Source organism: Arvicola amphibius, chromosome 1 (assembly GCF_903992535.2).
Source record: "Arvicola amphibius chromosome 1, mArvAmp1.2, whole genome shotgun sequence".
In the NCBI taxonomy this organism is placed as follows: domain Eukaryota; kingdom Metazoa; phylum Chordata; class Mammalia; order Rodentia; family Cricetidae; genus Arvicola; species Arvicola amphibius.
Genome location: NC_052047.1, coordinates 114,237,078 through 114,257,772, shown reverse-complemented (window position 1 = coordinate 114,257,772; position 20,695 = coordinate 114,237,078). Strand labels below are relative to the sequence as shown.

Genomic DNA, 20,695 nt, shown 5'->3' with positions numbered 1-20,695 from the left:
GTTAGTAGGTAGATAAGAAAAGGCTGCCACTATTGGCTAGTATTAGAACTGAACCCATTAGAAGATTTGATTCTAGAAAATAAAAATAAAAACAAAAAAGAAAGAGAAGGGAGTAAAGACAACTGTTGAACTTTAGGGTGCCATAGAGGGTTGTATTTAATTACTCCCCAAAACACTGGCTGACCGGGGTCATCTATATGCATCTAGATCTGGCTTCCCCTCAGCCAGGTTGGACCACACAGACAACATCTCCGATGGAAGTAATTAATGAGTCAGCTTAGACTGAGAACAATCCAGTCACCAGTTTACAGTCAACAGCTACAAAGCCCCCGAGTCTGGGTGAAACATTTAAATACTCATGGATATGAGTGGCCAGGTACACACTGAAGAGTCCTTTAGTCTCTCTCACCATGAGCAGCTAAATCTTTTAAGAATTCCATCAAAGGAGAACGATCCACTCTTCTATGACAAACACGCCACCATTCTAAATCTTGTCTTCTCCCTGTCCGCTCTGTCCAGATACGCAAGGAAGCCCAGCAGCTTGGTAACGGCCACTTGATCCACAAACATTATTTTGCAGATTTAAAATCTCTCTCTCTCTCTCTCTCTCTCTCTCTCTCTCTCTCTCTCACACACACACACACACACACACAAACACACACACGTACGCATGCACACAGGCATGCCACATGCACGCACATACGCGCATGCACGCACGCATACACATGCTCCTGGCTCAATCTGGAGTTAGATAAATGGGGGCTCTGCTTTCAGTTCTACCTGGAAGTCAGAAGTGGTTTTGTTTTTGTCTCAAGGAGGTTATGCACTTACTATGACCACAGATGACCATGGTAAAACTGAGTGCCCTGGGACCACATATGTTTTCTAGTAGCAATGCCAGCTCGCCGGTGTTTCACCAACAAATGAAAGCTTCCCTTTCTGCCATCACCAAAGCTCCCTCAGAAAGCACTTTAAAACCGTTCATTTCCTAGAAGCACTTATGATGATCCAGGGCTAGAAGCAGAGCATCGTGGGAACAACAGGCTTCTTATGGTAGCGGATTTGGTGAAAAGGATCCTGCTGGCATGGACTTAAAGTTTTATTTCCTTTTTCCATTCTCAAAAAAAAAATTAAATTAAGGCTCAAATGTTTTGTTCAACTCTCATTGCTTATGTATATTATATTAAGGCTTATAAATATACCTGGAAAATTAAATTCACCCTGGATTGAATTAACACCTGCTATATGAGTTATTGGCTTTATTTAATCAGTAATCTCAGGGTTTCTCTGCTTTCTCTGGAAACACAATTTAAATATTACGTTAATCTTTAAACTGCCGCTGCTGTGTCCTGACATTTGGAAACTGGTCAGCCATGCGAAAAAGACAAATATGGGTGTATTAATGAAAAGGCATTTCTTAAAAGTCTTAAAACATGTAACTCAATGAATTATAAAGGAAAATGACAAAGGCAGTGGGGAGGTCAAGCCTATGTGACTTTCCAGGGAGCAAACAATGCTGGCTGTCTGCCAAGATCACCTCCACTCTCAGGACTGGCTCGTGTGCACTGCCGAGCTCAAGGACCTTTGTAACTCGGTCATTAAAGACTTGGAAAAAAACCTTGGGAAGCCATAACAGCTATAAGACCTATAAAAAGATGCTTGTTTTTTGAGACAGGATCTCCCTGTATAATGCAGGCTAGCCTGAACTCACAGCAAACCTCCTGCCTCAGCTTTCTTCAAGCAGAGACTACAGATATGAACTACCACACAGAACTCATAGGAGAGGCATTTAATTTTCTTTCTTTCTTCCTTTCTAAGTGGTGAGGCCTAAATTCAGTGCCTGGGTGAGAAAGGGTGGTGCTCTTGGTTCTCTGGCTTCAGTGGGGGAGGGGCACCTAAGTCCTGCTGAGTTGACAACCTCTGGAGAGAACGAAGTTTTCGAAGTGTTGGTCTTGGGTTCTTTCCTTGACACGCTGTTCCTCCAGAGAATCCACAAGCTTGTTTCTTTGCTCAATCACCTGAATCATCTGCTTGAATATTTCTTGCTCCTCCTTTTGATCATTCTCATCTTTCTGGCCCTCTAAAGAAAAAAAGAAGAAAAAAAAAATCAGCCCTGGGGTAAGACTGGGGCTAGGAGAATTCTTAGTGTGGGAGTTCACAATTGTTCTGGGCTTGTTATATCCTATACAAGGAAGTGAATTTAACACCAAGGAACTGCCCTTAAAGCCACAGAAGAGAAACATGGATGCTTTGTGCCATAGTCAGCTTGAATTTCACATACGTGCATGTGTGTGTGTTCATGTGCCTGTGTGTGCACACATGGTGTGCACGTGTGTGTTTGTGCAAGTGTGCAAGTGTGTTCATGTATATTTTTGCATGTGCATGTTTGTGTATACAAGTGTGTAGTAGGGAAGGGGCACTTGAGAGAAAGAGAACTTAATGCAGCCACACCCTGTCAAGCCTTAACCCTCCTTTCCCTCCAAGGAAGACACCGAACAGGAGAAGGCTGCTTTCCTAAGCACAGCTGAGCCACATCAAATCAAACTGCCTGCATCAGGGGCTTCTATGTCAATGAGAACAACTCTTCTGCCATTTGTATATAATAATAAATTGTACCTTTTGTTTTGTTTTAAACATTGTGTGTGTGTGTGTGTGTGTGTGTGTGTGTGTGTGTGCCATTCCCTCTATCCCTGTATCCCTGGCAGGTCTCAAACTTTTATATAGCTGAGACTAGTCTTGAACTCCTGATTCTCCTGCCTCTACCTCTAAAGTACAGGGATTAGAGGCAGGCACCACTATGGCATGTGCGTGGAGGTCTAAGGGCAACTTTCAGGAGTTGGTTCTTGGGTTCCACATTGTTCTAGGTAAGGTCCCTCTTGTTCTTTGCTGCTGGGATTACAGGCGTGCACCATTATGACTGCCTTGTACACCTTTCTTAACAGTGCTATATAGTGCCACCCTATAGGGTTTCTTAGAAACAGAAATGGCTCAGCAGATAAAGGTGCTTGCTATCAAGTCTAATGACCTGAACTCAATTCCTAGGACCCATACAGTGGAAGGAGAGAACCAGCTTCCACAAACTGTCCTCTGACTTCCACATATGTGCTGTGGGGTGGGGAGCATGTGTGTCCCCCACCCCCACACACAGAAAAATAAAAGTGTAGTTTAAAAAAGAAATACAGTCCGAGCTGGGTATATTGGTGCTTGCCTGTAGTCCCAGCACTTGGGAGGCTGAGGAAGGCTGCACTTTAAGGCCAACTTCAGAGAGAGAGAGAGTTTCAATTTGAGGGGAGGGAATCTATAAATCACTTCCATGGGTGGGAGATGAGTTTGTGGTCTCCTGCTAAATTGGAGCCCAGCTGCTCTCACCTTAAGAGATTATTTCTGTTCACTGTGACTTGGTTTTTCGAATCTTAAAATATGGATAAAATACTTAGCCAAAACTGATGGTGGCTAATATGAAGTGCGCTTTTGCAGTAGCAGGTAACTCGGTAAGGGCTGGGACAATTGCGAGAGCTAGAAGGCTGTAAGGTGTCATCATAGAGCGGGCCCACAAACCCACAGGCACACCTCAGAAAGACCGCACTGAAGGCTGGAGTCAATGAATTCCTAAGTACTGGTGGGACAATTATCTCATGCCCAATGCCCTGTCACAGTCCCAGCCAAGGACAGCAGGGAATATTCTTAGTTCCATCTCTGGTGCCCAACAGAGCCAGGCCTGGCTTCTCTACGGTCCTCATGTACTGTAATGACCGATCTGGCTACTGCTCTCCCACTGAGATCACAAATCCCCAGTGAGGAGAGGCTGGTCTTTGCCATCTGCCAAGCCTAAGTAAATACATGGATACCATGGTACTTGCCGTGCATGGTGGTACATGCCGGGGACCCCAGCATAAGAGAGAGGCTGAGCTACCAGTATGGTTTTAGTAGGAAAATCTTCCCCACAGGCTCATGTGTTTCAACACTTGGGTCCTACCTGGTGGCATTGCTTTGGAAGGTTTTCTGATCTTTTGGGGGCTGGGACCTCACTGGAGGAACTGGATCATTGTTGGGGGGGGGGGTTATAGTCTTGCTCTGTTTTCTATCCTATCTCTGCTTCCTGCTTAGCTAAGAACCGACAGGTGCTGCATGCTTCTCCCACCATAGACCCACCAGTGGCCATGCCTTCCAGGCACGGTGGACAGTGCCCCCTCAAATTGTGAGACAAAACAAACCTCTTCAGGTGTTTGGTTATAGCCATGAGAAAAGTAACGAATACACAGAGGCAGGAAGCCTAAATGTTCAAGGTCAGCTTGGGCTACACCACAAGACTCCACCTTAACAAGCATACATTTAAAAATTAAAATAAGTTGCTTTATTTTTATCAACACATGGGATGATGGAAATGTGGCTCTCACAAGTGAATGACACCAGCCAGAGACCTGCTGGGCTTCAGAGGTGGTCAAGGAACAGGCTGGCTTTGTGCTCTGGCTCTCGGACTGGTGGCTGTACAAGGCGGGATGGGCTCTCCACCAATCTATAGCATGCTTTGCTCCAAGGTTCTGGGGTGGGTGTGTCTTCAGCAGGGGCCCCACACCTGTGCCACACTCACCATCCTTGAGCATCTTCTGTCGTAGCTTCTGCTCCAGTCTCCTTTGGTGATCTTCTAGTTCTAGCTCCTGGGCCCTGAGGACAAGAAAATGTCCCTGCCATTAATAGGGAGTATGTAGGAACATCAATAGAGGTAGCAAGGAACAGTGGCCAGCACAGGTTTTTTTCCCATTAAAACTGGACTATTCTAATATCTCTAAACAGAAGGCATTGCTACTGCTGGGGCCACTAGAGGTGCCTAGAAAGATGACTGAGATCGCTGGATCTGAGAGAAGATGAGACAGCTGGAGCGGGGTGATGTTGAAGGCCACCAAACTGTTCCTTAGGGTTTGCTCTGTGGAACTAACAGAGCAGGGAGCAGAGCTGAGTCCTCTTTGACAGTCAGCTAGGGACTTGACTTTTCAGAGTCTGGGGATGTCTCAGGTATTCCTCACTTGTAGCTCCCCAGATGCTGGCCCATGCATTGTTCGGGGGACTCCCAAATGCCACTCTGGAGTTCAGTAGAGGAATGAGGATCTAGACAGATGTGGTGATGTCAAGAGGGGGTAGCTAGAGTCACATGATCCTTAAGAAAAGACTGTAAAGGGGAGAATCACTGAGTGGCCCCCATGGGGTTGAAGGGTCCACAGCAATGCACCCTCACAGACCCAGAGGGTGAGACAGGAGAGGGGCTTAGGGCTACTGTTCCCGGGCCACAGAGAGACTGATAGTTGGGAACGGGTCCCTTCATTTCTCCTCTTGGGACTTGCTCTTCCAGACCTGACCTGTAGTTGCATGTGTACCCGTGACAGAGCCGTTGCTATTAGTTTCTGTATTTATTTTGCTCCTTTGTTTTTGAGATGGGGTTTCCTGTAGTGCTGGCTGGCCTTAGACTTGCTATGTCACCTTGAACTTCTGCACTTCCTGTCACCCCCTCTACCCCTACATACAATGGTGGTATTATTACAGATGTGTGCCATTAAGCCGGTGGTGCTGGGATTTGAACCCAGGGCTTTCCGAATGCTAGACAAGCATCCTACCAGCTGAGCTACGTCCCAAGACCTGCTACTGCTTTTCCTTCTAAAGCTGCTTCAGCTAAAGTCCTGTCTTATTACTGACACCTGGGTCCTCTGCAGGAGCTCGGAGGTGGTGGTAGCTCAGATCTCAGAGGAAACTCTCTGGGAGAAGCTTAGTGACAGGAGGCTGCTGTAGAATCAGCTTCAATGTCTCATTGAAGTCCTGTTATTCCCGGGTGACTCCCATCAGCTAAGCATCACAGCGGTGTGAGAACTAGCAAGTCCTTCCAAACATGGAGATCTCTGATGGGCTGTCTATTCTGATGCTCCTCTGCCTTGGCTGGGTCTCAGAGCTATTCACAAGTGGAACTCCACCTACCCAAGTCTCTCTCCCTCCCTTTTTTCCTCCCTCCCTCCTTCCCTCCTTCCCTCCTTCCCTCCTTCCCTCCTTCCCTCTTTCCCTCCCTCCCTCCCTCCCTCCCTCCCTCCCTCCCTCCCTCCCTCCCTCCCTTCTTTCCTTCCTCTGTTTTTACAAGGAATCAGAACTGCAATAAGGTCCAAGACTCTCCCACTGTCCTGTCTGCTTTCTCTTTGTCCCTCACAGGAGTCCTCCTCAAGGAATCTCACGAATCACTCATTCTGCCTTAACTTTGTTTCCTGAAGGGTCTGACCTGACATGCCAATCTAAGACATCTTTCCTTGCTCATACAGGTCTTCCTCCAACCAAACCCTACCCTTCAAACATGCCTCTGTCCAGTGCACACACCCCGGTTGTCCTCTTTGACCTCTAATGGAGGAGAAAGTCCTCTCTCTGGTGAAGCTGATGACTCGGCTGCAGCCCCAGTTCGCCTCTCTCCTCCCCCAAACAGACTCTTGTATTCTTCATGGAACTCTTCTTGCCATGCGTTCACTTCTCTGCCCCGCCCGCCCCCAACCTCCAAAGGGTTGAGGTTCTAGGCTTGCACCACCGTGCCTGGCTACGGCTTGTTTTATAGAAACCAGTTGAGTTCCCAGTACAGAGAAGATGTTCTTGTTAAATTTCTGTTGGAAGGACTGTAAGTCAGACCTAACTCCAATGCAGACAGTACGGCTACATATGAGGCAGATATGGACAGATACTCAAATGATTGCTCGAGGGGAGCTCCCTTTTCCCTGTGCCTGGCACTCCCTTCCATGGGATTGGTGAGTAGCAACTGTAACTCCTGGCCCCCTCCTCCAGCTCCTCCTATCCCCTCTCTCCGGTAGATTTTAGGGAGATAGATGAGGCATGTTCACCTCCCTTCTTCCCTCCCAGGCTCGGTCTATCTTCGGCAAGCATGTGTTCTCAGGCACCCTAGGCTTTGCTACGTGCTTTGGTAAGATTTCACAGTGCTGCTCGCTTAGGCTGCTGACTCCATGTAGGTGGCAGGAGGAGCTGCCCTGCGAACTACAGGAAGAAAGCTTAGCATCCTTGGCCTGTATTCAGTAGCCTTCGGTCACAGCCCCAAGTGTGACAACCACGTGCATCTCTCTGGCCTTTGCTAAATGGTCTCTGGGGATATCACCCCTCATTGCCCTTGAGACCCAAGGGTCTAGGATAAAACCTTTCCCTAAGGATCAAGTAGGTCCCCTTCCTTTCTTCATGAGGTAGCTACATCCATTTCTAAGATTTGACTAGTGTAGAAGGTTGAATAAGAAAGACAGGTCCACATCCTAAGCCCTGGAAATAGTGAATCTGATGACCCCTGGAAAAAGGGTCTTTCAGACGTGGTTAGGGACCTTGAGGTGGCTACATTCTCGATTATATCAGAGTCTCCTCAGCCCAGTGAGAAGACTTCCAGAGAGACAGACAAGAAGACACACACACAGAGAAGGCTGTGCGACACAGCCACCCCCAAAGAATGCCTAGAGCCACAAGAAGTGGAAGAGGCAAGGAGGGAGTCCCTGTGCGAGTATCTGGGAGAAAGTGGCCCCTCGGGCCCCTTCACATGGACTTCCGGCTTCCAGACTAAGGGAAATGTTCCTGCTGCTGCGAGAGCCCTAAGAAACTAGTTAGTGAGCCGGCCTGGGTTCTCAGCCTCAGTCATCCGTCACTCCTAATAGTAAAGGTAGTATTTGGAGGGCTTACCTATTTCTCACCTGGTTCAGAACCTGGCAGGGAAGAGTGGACCCCCCTCTCAAAGCTCCCCAGATGACCACTCAGGGTTGGAGTGAAAACGAAACCAACGGCATAAACGAAAACTCCCAGCCTAACTCTGGAACTTAGTGGTTTATTCTCAGGGCATTTTCTCTCTCCAGACGGCTGGCAGGCACAGCATCTTTTGTCTGTTTCAGGATGGGGGATGGGGTGATGAACCTTAAGTCTTCATTCTGACCATCTGACCAGGCCACCAGCCCTTTCTCCAAGAAGACAGATCCCAGACAGTCAGTGTTCAGCCTTTTTTTTTTTTTTTTTTTTTTTTTTGTTAAAGCCACCAGTAAGTGGTCAGGCAGATTTCCCATGGTTCACACATAAGCCAAGGACAGCATCCCCACTGATGGTGTGTGACTAGGGGCCAGGAGTGGTCCAGCTCCCGTCTTGCTCCTGACCTGCTACTGAAATCTATTTTAGCCACTGAACTCGGAAGAGACAGCAGACACTAAAGACTCTTTCCACTAATGCCAGCATGATATGCAAGACACAAAATACCAATTTGCCTCAATCACTGTTCCGTATGCACAAAGAAGAAAAGCCCTGGGACTCCAGCCAAGGACGGTGAGCCACCCGCGCCCAGCTACCAGGCTGTTAGCACTCACTGTTATCAGTGTTGTCTTACTCACATGATCAGTAGCTCCGACTCATAGCGCATTAATTTATTCTTCTCCAGAACCAGCTTAAACCATTCCTGCAAAAGCTGGGCTTCGTCCTGTGTCCCTGAATCTGCTTAAGAAATCAACGGCAAATGGGTTAGATTGGCATTTCTCGTCCCATGATCAAACTGCTTCCAGGCCACTTTAGCGGGCCATGTTTGTGGCAAGCAGGGCCCGGCAGGAAGCAGCTCCCGGCACCCTGTGGATGCCTCAAGGTCATGAGCAGCACAAATGAAACCCACCTGTGCCTGCCTGCTCAGGGGGAGTCCTCCTGGGCACGGAGGACCTGACTACTTCAGTTCCAAGGTCACATGCCTGTGATGACTAATGTCCTACTACTCCTACTACAAAGGACTCATCTCTGCCCACTTTTGTGTTCATAAAATTAATGGACGTTTCTGCATCAGCGAAGGCCTAGCTGCCTGCCTTTCCTCACCCCCCCCACCCCTCTGGAAATCAAATTCACACAGAGTACCCAGGTGGTGTGCTGCCCCTTCCCAAGCCAGGGGTGCTCACACCACAGTTGATCACAGACAGGTGATTGGCATTTTGATTTTCTTTCCCCCGTGAGGAAAAGCCAAACGATGAAAAAAAATACAGTCAGAATTGAGTCTCACAGGAGATAAATTTGTATTCCTATATTCTTACAGCATAGATATGCCCCTTTATTAAACAGAGGCTTAACTGTGCGCCATGTGCATGCCTGGTGCCCACGGAAGTCAGAAGAGGACAATAGTTTCCCCAGGAACGGGTTTTACAGGGAGTGGTGAGTGTCATGGGTGCTGGGGCTCAAACCTGGGTCCTCTGCAAGAGCAGCCTCTACTCTTAACCACCGAGCCCCTTCTCCAACCTCTAATTTGAGATTTCAGAAAGCGTTTTGTTCATTTGGTTTATACAAAGTCAGGGCTAGAGTGATGTTTACGTTATTTATCTCAAGAAATTTGTGAGAGAATTCAGTGTATCTATTGAACAGTTGTGTCTGATAATCTTTGTGATCAGAATACCTCAGATCACAACAGAGGAACCCTCTGGAAATACAGAGAAGCTGGGGGAGACTCCCGCACCCGTTTCCTGTGACCTGGGTTTACAGACATCGTTTGTACCAGCCCTGGCAATGGAACTCCATCTTCACTCACAGAGCAACTCTGGTTTTCCACTACAGCAAGGATGCCACGGTGCTCCGTGTTTTGTTTAGGTAGTAGTAAGTCCTTTCCTTAAAGCCAGTTCAAGACTCTGCATAGATCTCATTAAACACCATCTTGTTAAGCTGAGTGTGGAGGGGCACACCTGATATCCCAGAGACTGAGGCAGGAAGATCGCTGTGAATTCAAAGCCAACCTGGGCTATATAGTAAGTTCCAGGCCAGTCTGGAATATGGAACAAGACCCTGTCTCAAAAAACTAACAATTAACCAATTAATTAAAATAAATCAAATACCAGCTTGTTTGTTTGTTTTTTTTTCTGTTACAGGGAAATCTCTTGACTATTTTACCCAACCGACACATTTTTTAAAATTATTTTTAAAATTATTTTTAAAAAATGTCTCTGAGTGGGTGAGTACATGTGAGTGTGGATTGCTGCTGGAGTCCAGAACAGGAGTCTGGATGCCCTGTAGCTGGAGCTATAAACAGTTGTGAACCATCTGAGGCGGGTGCTGAGAACTGAATGCCTGTCTTCTGCAAGAGCAGTATATACTAGTAACCCTTCTTCTGTGGAGTACCCTCCCCTCAGACATACACATCCCACCCCCCACAACACACTCAACACACACAGACACATAGACACACACAACACACACAACACACACTACACAGATACATAGACACACACAACAAGACACATAGACAAACAAAACATACACTACACATACACAGACACATAGACATACATAACATAGACACATAAACACACACACAACACAATACACCACACACATACCACAATACAACACACAACACAGACACACACATATATACACACAATTTAAAAGTAGTGAATTCTATTTTCAAAGCTCTTCCATTTTATCAACCATCCAGAGTCAGTTTCTTCTAGATGTTTGTTTAATGTTTCTGTATTAAGAACCGTTTTCCACGCTAGAGAAAACAGAAAAGCTGTGAGTAGAAATGCTGTCTCTCCTTACCGTCTACCACGACACCATCTGCTGCCAGCTCTGGGCTTCCCCTTCCTTGTCCCCAGTCCAAAAGAAACAGCTTTAAAGCACTATTTTGCTGTCTGTAGAGAAGCTTTTGCTTTTGTTTTTCAAATTCAGTCGCTCCGCTACACAGATCCGAATGGTCTAGCTAGATTTGTATCCCGGATTATATGTCCTTGCTTCCATCTTATGTGTCCTTCTAAAAGTCTTGCTCATCATGGACTTCCCTATGTGTCACAGCAACGTCCCCAACACACGTGGAGCAATCACAAGACGTACCGAGACACTTAATGTTCCTTTACCAGTAGATTAGTTGGTGATTTTATTGGCTTTGGTTCAGTTTGATTTTATATATATATATATATATATATATATATATATATATATATATATATATGCCTTCTGTTCTTTAGTAGACAAAGTCTCTTTGGGGGAATCTGTAGATACAGCTTCTTGTAAAGGTTTGCAGGTGTTATAGTTTGAACATGAAATGTCCCTCACAGGCTCACATAGTTGAACACGGGGTCCCTAGCTGTTTTGAGAAGTTGCAGAATCTTTAGGAGGCCAAGCCTCATTGGAGGAAGTGGATCACTGGGGCAGGCCTTGAGGCTTTCTAGCAAGGCTCCACTTTCCTTCACTCTGCTTCCTGAATGCAGAGGCACTGTGACCAGACAGGCTTGCTCCTGCCACCATGCCTTCCTTGCCCTGCCAGCACTCCCTTGCCACCGTCAGGCCTTCCACACCACGCTGAAGATTTAATCCCTCTGAAAATACAAACCCTTAAGTGTACTTTGTCAGGCTACTTTATCCCGGCAACAGAACGGTAACGAAGATACCAGGGAACCTGCCCTCCCAAAATATCAAATACAGGCGACCTTGTTTTCTTACAACAGTGCGCTGAAGTATTTGTCTGTAGTTTGTCTGTTCCCATTCGGCCCTCATGGAGACTGCGCAGTTTAGAAAGCACTGCCTCTCACTGTAGGTAAAGTGGAATGGACAGAGTAGGATTTCTGGGTCAATCAGGCCTGTGATAGTCAAGTCACCTCCTATCTCTCTGCCTTGGTCTTCCCCATGTTCCATGAGGACGCTGCAGACAGTGTTGGTTGAGGATGTTAAATGAAATGATACATGGGAAACACTCAGCCCAATGCTCCGTGCATCGTAACCCTTCAGGGAACTGGCCCCTTGCAGTATTCCTCAGCCATTCTTTCCACGCCTAGCTTCAGACGGGTTAATTTCCGTTCATCTTTAAAACTCAGCTAGGCAGCCGAAACCAAAACCAAAAAACACTTTGTCTTCTAACAACTTGAAACCACCACCACCACCACCTTACTAATACCCCACCCCTACAATGGACATACCCACCATGAGCGGATCATCCACAAAGATGTGAGTGTGGCGTGCCTACCCAGGCTCTTAGCTTTCTGTCATTGTTGCAGAGGCTGTTGCTGTTCCTGCACAGGGCTGTGACCCCTCACCTAGAGCCAGGCTTCTGCTAGAGGGGTGTGGCCAGAAGGCAAGGTGACTTCTGACCGCGACCCAGACAGTTCAATTATCTAACCCTTCCTCCTATCCTCTGCTTTGGTCCAACTGTCAAGGTTCTTTCCTCCTGAACTCCTAGCGTGGTTCTTAGACACAATGGAAGGGTTCCACTTGCCATGATAAAATCAACAACACGCAGTGTCTGGGTGGCACCCGGGCACTCGGAAGGTGGGAGCGAGAGGAGCAGGAGTTCAAGGACAGTTTTTTTTTTTTCTGTTTCAAAAAACTAACCAACCAATCAACAACAAAAACAAAAACACCTAAAGCTCGACACAAATCAACTCTTTGTTAATCATCGTTTATATTGATCCAACTTTGCCCAAGGTTGCTCTCAAAAGCACAGAGCAAGCTATGCCAGTCTCGACTGAAATTCTACGACTCTCCACATCAAGGTCAAGTGACCAAGCCTGGTACACCCTAGTCCTTGCCTGCCTGGGGTGACTGGCATACAACGTTCAGTAGTTTGTCTTCTGGATGGAAAATAACAGAAGGAATGTACAATCTGTCCTGTAAAGCCATGCTGGTTTTGTGAGCATTTCCCTTTCCAGATGCTACCCCTTTTCTGATTGTGTATTGGTGTGTTGTTTTTCCCAGTCCAGTCTTGTTTACTGTCTGGCTCAGAACTAATTCTTTAGATACGATGTTTCTGGCTCCTTACACTCTGTGGGGCATCCTCACTGGGTGTTCACTGCTATTTTGGTAATTCACAGGACACCCTCCCTGATGCTGCTGGCATAAAATGGCTATGTCGGAACTCTCCGCGCATCTGTGGGGCATTTTCTCAAGACTGTGGTCCTTCCTTCTGTTCTCTGGTTTTGTTTATTGTGGGTGCTGGGCATTGAACTCAGGGACTCATACATGCTAGGCAAGTGCCTTACTAGCTGTGCTACATGCCAGTCCATGTCCTCTGACTTCTCAGAAGCCTGTGGCTCAGTTCACACTGGCTGGTGTCACTGAAGTCCCTGTCAGTGTAAGGTCCCAGAGCTTAGAGTTAACTGTCTCCTACAATTCCTACTCACGACAATGATGACCCACAGATGGGTGCTCTAGGGTTTGGGGAATAAGCTTTATTGCTGACATTTTTTTTTAAATCCTAAGTCGATATTGACTTTTTGTGTGTGTGTGTGTGTGTATGTGTGTGTTTGTGTGTGTGTGTGTGCACTTCTCAAGGCCAGAGGACCATTTGTGGATGCCAGTTCTCTGAGTCCACCATGTGGGTCCTGGAGACAAAATTTGGGTTGTCAGAGCAAAACTTAACAAAAACATCTCACTGGGTCATGGGTATTAAGGTTTTTCAGATCATTTTTGCTCCTTTTATGAAAACATTATAAGGTTTTCCTAAATTTTTAGTTTGGTGGTTATAAAATCACACTTCATTGATTTTTCTTTTTCTTCTTCCTTTTCTTTTCTTTTTCTTTTCTTTTCTTTTTTCTTTTTTTTTTTTTTTTTTTTTTTTTTGAGACAGGGTTTCTTTGTGTATCTTTGAGTATCCTGGAACTCACTTTGTCGACCAGGCTAGCCTTGAACTCACAAAGATTTGAATGCCTCTGACTCCTGAGTGCCAGAATTAAAGGCATTTTCTGATTTTTCAATCAATTGGATTCATGTCCATTGGGTGTTTTATCTTTTGAACATCGGTTCTATCTTCATCAGCCCTGACCATTTTTTCTTTATTTATTTGATTTTTTTTCCTTTTCCTTTCCTTCCTTCCTTTCTTCTTTCCTTCCTTCCTTCCTTCCTTCCTTCCTTCCTTCCTTCCTTCCTTCCTTCCTTCCTTCCTTCCTAAATGAGGTTTCTTTGTGTAACCCTGGCTGTCCTGGAACTCACTCTGTAGACCAGGCTGGCCTCCAACTCACGAGATCTGCCTGCTTTTGCCTTCTGAGTGCTGGGATTAATGGCACGAGCCACCACTGCCCAGCAATTGTTTTATTTTAAACAATCAGGAGGGTTGCCCTCTAGTCTATCAACACAGCCTGCAGAGATCAGTGGCCAACCTTTTGACATTGTGACAGATGTTCTCTTTACAAAGCTCACACTAGAGGAGAACTGCACATGTGAGTTACAAACCGACCGACCAAGCAACCTCATGGCCTTTTAAGCAAGTGTATGATTTGTGCTGGGCTGTGCTCCTAGCTGTCTTGGGCTCATGTGGCCTGTGGGCCATAGTTGGACACACACACAGCGAAGCTGGGAACAGAAACAGATGTGTAACAGGTGGGTCTCAATATCTGTGAGTGATGCCGTCTTCTGTGGACTCTTAACATACCTGCATGTGTCTTTGCCAAGTGTGCAAAGCACAGGCCTATGCATGCATCTGAAGCCTGGGCCTCTCCTGTGACTCCACTAGAAGAGGACTATGCTCAGAACCCCACACTGCACTGACTGCTCGACCCACTAATCAGAACCTACTGTGTCACACCCTGGGACCTGGGGACAGACTTCTTGTGTCACCATGCTGCTGCTCCTGTTGTTTGCTGTGCAGTGAATCTCAAGCCGCCCCCCACCCCCTGGAGACACTGAATCTCAGCAATGGCGTCTGCAGATCTTGGGAAAGCCAGTCAAACTGCTTGCTTCAGTCACTCCAGGTCAGAGCGACTCCTGGAGACCCTCCCTGGGTCCAGTTCTTTTCTGACAAGATCATATTTACATACAGGGTTGACATCACCTTTGACTCCACTTTTGTGGTCCGTCTGCACAAGACAGTCATGGAGAGATTCATTCCTCCCTGTTCTGCTGCTGTGCGGAAGCATAGAAACCAGCCGCCTGGACTGGCTGGCAAGGGCTAACCTCAGACTCACTGCTTCGCCATTCAGAGAAGAAGGCATTAAAGAGAGCATGCTAAGGCCACCCGCGCCCCAGAGCTCATCCCCTAATGATGATCAGCTGTCAGATGGGCACCCTTCATGCCGCAGGCTCTGCTTCTCTGTTGAACTGTCTTCGCTTAGTTGATGTGGTGCTGAGAGTGACAATAAGAATCTACATCACTGGAGAGTTGACGCGGTGGGTAAGAGCACTTGTGGTTTGGTACCCAGCAACTCACAGCTGCTTGCAACATCGGCTCCAGGGACTCTAATGCCCCTTTTTGGCCTCCATGGGTGTATGCATACACATACCACACACACACACACACACACCACACACACACACACACACCACACACACACACACCACACACACACACACACACACACACACACTCACCTTTTAAAAAAAAAAACAAAAATACAACTGGCCAGTTGGTAAGATGGCACTTGCCCCAAGCCTGACAGCCTAGGTTTGGCTCCTATGGCAGAGGAGAGAAACAGTTCCTGCAAGCTGCCCTCTGTGTGCTATGCCATGTGCACCCATGCACACACATGATATTTATACATCAGTGTAATACAAATTTTCAAAGTTTACATTGACATAGCTTTCCTCCTCTTCCTCCTCCTTCTTTGTGAGACAGGCTCACCACGTAGCCCAGGTTGGCCTTGAACGTCTCATCCTCTTGCCTCAGCCACCTGAGAGGATTACAGGCAGGAGTCACTAAGTCGGTCTTCCTCCAAGATTCTTAAATGGGCAAGCATGTGAAACTCATGGACTATACACATCTGTGGAAAGCAGCTTCGATTCTGTCTGGAGAAGAGAGTTCTAAGTGAATAGGAACGAAATGGATACAACACAAGCCCTGCACTAAGGGAAGGTTGGCCCCATCACTGGGCTGTAGAAGGAGGGGACTCAAAAGGAAAGAGAAGAATTCATTTCTTTGACAGTCTAAGATGTGACAGGCCCATTTATCAAGTGCTTCGCTAAGATGGTCTCATTTATTCTGTATGAGTGTGTGTGTGTGCTTTTGTGAAGGTCAGAGGTTGGCCTAAGCATCTTTCTCAACCACTTTCCCTCTTTTTTTTTTTTTTTTAAGACAGGGTCTTTCACTGGGACTTGAGGCTCACTGATAAGACTGGGCAGCAAGCCTTAGGATCCTCTCACCTCCGCCTCCCCAGCACTGGGATTGGGCTGCCGTACCTAGTCTTTTACCAAAGGTGTGGGAGATTGAATTCTGGTCTTCAGGTTAGTGTGGCAAGCACTTTACTGACTGAGACACACACACACACACACACACACACACACACACACACACACCTATCATTTCCTTTGTCATCTATCTCCACCATCCCTTGGAGGAAGGTCTATCACCTTATCCATTTTACAGATGGGAAAATTTGACGGAGCAGTAACTGCAGAACGCTGGTGATGTCAAGATTCATTCAAGAACACCTGGCTCATCCCTGTGCTCGGTCCAGAATCCCTCAATGTCACATGAGACAGGAAATTATCATTCCTTGGGTTCCTCAGCAAGATGAAAACCACAGGATAACAGCCAGTCTCTTCCCTGGCTGGGCTGAAAGGCCATTAAACCACTCCTCACGTATGTGCTGCTGCCCTCTGCTGGCACCCTCCAGCATGTGCATTGTATTTGCTATCCTTGTGAAGGAGAAACTGCAAGACTCCACCACAGGAGAGAAGCCCAAGGTGGGCTTCCAGGCAGCCAGCTGGAATGAGGAAAGGGCCTGGCTTATCCATCTTCCCTGAGAACAAACCTTTCATCATTTGAAGCTTTTCTCCTTTTGTATTTGATTTCTCCTGTCTCCAGACATGGAAAGAAAGCTCAGACTCTACCCAATCATAATCTGCATGGTAGTCTCTTGCCAGGGCATACAGTGATCCTAGCTGGCATTTACCATGATGTAACCCTAGTGTTGTCTAATGTCTCAACTACACAAGCCCAAGTAGCTGACAGAGGGAGGTCAGGCTGTTCATGCAAGGAGGTGGACTCAGGGGGTCCAGGTCCCTGAGTATCGTGCTCCATTAGTGACTTAGACACAGGGGGACCACAGGGATTCTCTGCTGCCTTTGCCCAAGATACCCACCACATGCACAGACAGCCTGTGTGTAACAGACATCCTCGGTTTGTCCTTTAGGGTTGATGGTTAACTCTCTGCTTCACTTTGTTTCCTTTTCCTGAACAAATTGGGGGGGACCCCATGCTGGGGTGGGGGGGAAAGACTCATTTCTGACTGTTGGGAAAAAAAATTAAAAGAAAGCCAGAATTGTTGTCGGGACAATGAAGAGCTCATTTCACTCAGACGTCAGGGCCCTTGGTCTGCACCCTCCACCCCACACCCTGCACAGCCCTCTAATTCAATGGGCCTAATGAATAACTCCCAGGCACAAAAGAACCTTTCAGGCTGTCCCAGTCATTACAGAGGGGCCTCGCCTAGCCATCGCAGCCCACTCCTTGTTTGCAGGCCTGCCTCTAACTTTGGTTATTCACAACCTTGATAGCTCAACATTATTGCCTAACTGTGATCATTGTCTAATTATCCTAATAATACCTATTAAATAATTCTCCTTAAATCACTTGAATGGGAGCAGCAGAGGCCAGCTCAAATACAACTTAACCCAATAAGCATCGGTCATTCACTAAGCAGCAGGGCAATCTCTTCAAGGGACTACGTGGACCACGGAGCCACAGAAAAGTATGAGTGTCACACAAATGCACGTGTCTTCGCTTCGACAGCCTGTCTTGTGGGGCTTCCCCTTGGTTTCCTCTGAGGATGCTCTCTGTGTCTTGACTCTTGTCTCTAGCCCCCTCTGACTTCCATCTGTCACCCTCACAAGGACATCAGAGGCCTAGAAACCTAGCAGGGTCATTAGTTTACAGAGAATAGAAAGAGAATGAATAGAACCATCTTTGGGCTGGCCTGACTCACCTTTGACAACACACCAGCAGCCGGCCACATTTCTTTAGGTATGGCTCAAAATAGTTTCTCCCTCCTTACTGTTGGAGACTGGAGGAGATGTGCAGAACAAGCTGTAAACATTTGGGGTCTAAAATTTGTTTCCGGCAGGAAAGATCGCAGAGGTGTCTCCTTTAAAGCATCTTGTGGACTGGAATGTTTTGGAGACTATGGGTAGTGTTTGTTGACTGTCTCCATGTAGGAGAGATGTAGGTAGACGGCCCTTGAATTCTCAAAGTCGCCTGCTGCTGTGGGGATTACAGCTAAGGAATCTGAGAGGTTGAGTGAGTAGTTTTCCTAAGACTATGCCCAGCCAATACAGGTAAATTGGAATGTTTTGCTTTGTGGTGCTAGGGGTCAAACCCACGACCTCATGAAGCACGCTGGACAGGCACCCCACCAGTTACTGAGTTACCACCCATCACTGCTCATTCTGCATGAAGGAAAGCAAATTTAAATACAGAGTTCATGTGTATGTGAGGGGATAGGGGTGTGTGTATGTGTGTGTGTGTGTGTGTGTGTGTGTATGGACATGCATGCGTGCTTGTGTTTGTGTGTGTGCTTGCATGTATGAATGTGCATGTATGTGTATGTGTGTGAGTGCATGCATGCTTGTGTGTGCATGTGTGCATATGTGTGTGTGTGCTTGTGTGTGCATGTGTGTGTGTGTAGGCCAGAGGTCAGGGTAGGATCTCTTTCCTCAGGTGTGTTTACCTTGGATTTTGAACCTGGAGATTGACAGTTAGGCTTGGCTGGCTAGTCAGTGGTTCCCCAGGGATCTGTTTGTCTCTATTTCCTGAGGTCTGAGATTACAAGTATGAATAATATCTGGTGAGTTCTAGGGACCAAACTTGGGTTTTCATACCTGCACCACTTTAGCAGCTGAGCTACCTCCCTGGCCCAGCACAGGCTCTGTGACATCTGTAAGTCACGGATCCCACTGTGTCCCAGATCACCAACGTGTCAGCGACAGCACGAAAGACACATTCCCTTTGCTGGTGTAGTCTTTTCATTCCCAGAGACCCCACTACAACAAGAGGGTCCTAAATTTGAATAATAGCGCCTTCTTGATTGGGAATACTATTTATTACACAACACACCAAACAAGGGCAGTCCACTCCACCAGAATCCCTAAGAGCCGGTGGAAAGACAGGCAGTGACTCCGTTCAAGTAGCAGGAGCGGTCATCGCTGTAGCAAAAGGAGTCTGCTCTAGCTGATCCAGTGCAGATCCCCTGCACAGGAAATCCACGGTGTGACCCAATAAGAGAAGAAGCACATCGTGTTCGGGCTTCTGCTCCACTGAAAGTCCTGGCCTAAGGCTCTTTTGAGAAATCGCGTGTGTGTCTGCATGTGTGTGTGCGCGTGTGTGCGTATGTGTGTGTGCTTGTGTACTTGTGTGCTCATGCATGTGGAGGCCAGAAGTTGATGGTGTGTCTCTTCCTCTGTCACTTTTCAGTTTATTTTTTGAGATAAGACCTTTCGCTGAACCTAGAACTTGGTTTTTTTTTTTTTTTTTTTTTTTTCTAAACTGGGGCCAGAGGGCTGACTCATCAGGTAAGAACACTGCTCTTCCAGGAGACAAGGGTTCCATTCCCAGCATCAACAAGGCAGCTCACACCCATCTATAATTCCAGATCCAGGGAATCTGAGGCCCTCTTCTGGCTTCTGAGGACATCACACTCACTGGTGCACAGACAAGGATGCAGGCAAAACATGCACACACATAAAATAAAAACAAATAAATTAAAAATAATCGCATAAGGCAGTGGACTTAGCGCCTGTATGCCTGTGTTGACCTGTCCCCTGCAGGTGATGAGTGCTCTTTGTCCTGCCCACCATGCAAGGCCAGTGCCACTCCCAGATCTGCTGATGGTACCTGCTTCTCCTCTCAGCACCTTCTCCAGCCTCACACCCTGGATCTCCGAGATCCTCTGCCGCTCCTCCACCTCCTCTAGCTGCCTCTGGATGGCCTGCAAGACCAAGAGTGCATGTCCTGAGAGGCTCTGTAGATGAGGGGGCACGAGAGGTCGAGCCTGCTACTAGCTGCCGCCAGCGTTGCCATTGCCCGTGGAGCTCCCCAGCTCTGGACCTCGGTGCTTCTTCCTTAGGAGGAGCCACGGAGCACAGCATCTGTATATGTATAAATGACATCCACGAAGGAGTCAAAAACCACCCTGTGACAAGGCCCACCACACTCGAGTCCTGGGAGGGAGGTTCCTAGACTGGCCATGGGATCCTCATGGGTCCTGGACTTTTACCAAGGGCTCAATGGCCAGGGCTGTCTCCTCAGCACAGGCTAGGGCTGCTCAGAGACTGTTTTGCAGGAGGGAGCCGCTGACACCTCATGAAAAGGAGACCTGGGCCTGCTCCTGGGGATCAGGGTTCCCTTTTGGGTCAGCCTGTACCCCACCTTGGCTTCAAAAGGGCCTTGCCCTGGCCTTGCACCGCTGGTTGTGGCCCCAGGTGCTCCCCGACAAACGTGCCTGTGGATCTGTTATCGTCTAGTTCTGAAGGTGGAGCAGCAGGTGCTGAACCCCTGATGTTCACAGCTCACACTCTATGGATCCCCAAGCACTTGTTCAGTTTGGGGTTATACATGGGTTGGGTGGGCATGTTTACTTTTCTTGCCAGCTGTTACTCTCATGGAATAACAGCTTTCCTTTAGGAAAGAAAGTAGAGCACGGTCATTTTTTTTTGGTAAATTTTGTTCATCGCCACCGACTTTCCTTGCTTTCAAGCAGTGGGTTACCGGGAGGCAGGACGGTCCTTACACACAGCCGCACAGGAACAGTAAAGAAACCATGAA

At 47.4% G+C, this 20,695-nt stretch overlaps 1 protein-coding gene across 1 annotated transcript in view; it reads right to left on the bottom strand.

The window, feature by feature from the left end:
• Positions 1-1,774: 1,774 nt before the first annotated feature.
• The window catches only part of Mical2 (microtubule associated monooxygenase, calponin and LIM domain containing 2), a 151,937-nt gene continuing 133,016 nt past the window's right edge, over positions 1,775-20,695 (bottom strand). Inside the window, exons 36-43 of the mRNA XM_042056049.1 lie at positions 19,676-19,859; positions 18,754-18,809; positions 16,517-16,640; positions 15,560-15,657; positions 11,928-11,970; positions 8,385-8,484; positions 4,592-4,665; positions 1,775-2,080 (exon numbers count right to left, since the gene is read on the bottom strand). Coding sequence (XP_041911983.1) covers positions 1,896-2,080; positions 4,592-4,665; positions 8,385-8,484; positions 11,928-11,970; positions 15,560-15,657; positions 16,517-16,640; positions 18,754-18,809; positions 19,676-19,859 — 864 coding nt within the window. The 3' untranslated portion in view covers positions 1,775-1,895. The remainder of the gene's footprint in view (positions 2,081-4,591; positions 4,666-8,384; positions 8,485-11,927; positions 11,971-15,559; positions 15,658-16,516; positions 16,641-18,753; positions 18,810-19,675; positions 19,860-20,695) is intronic.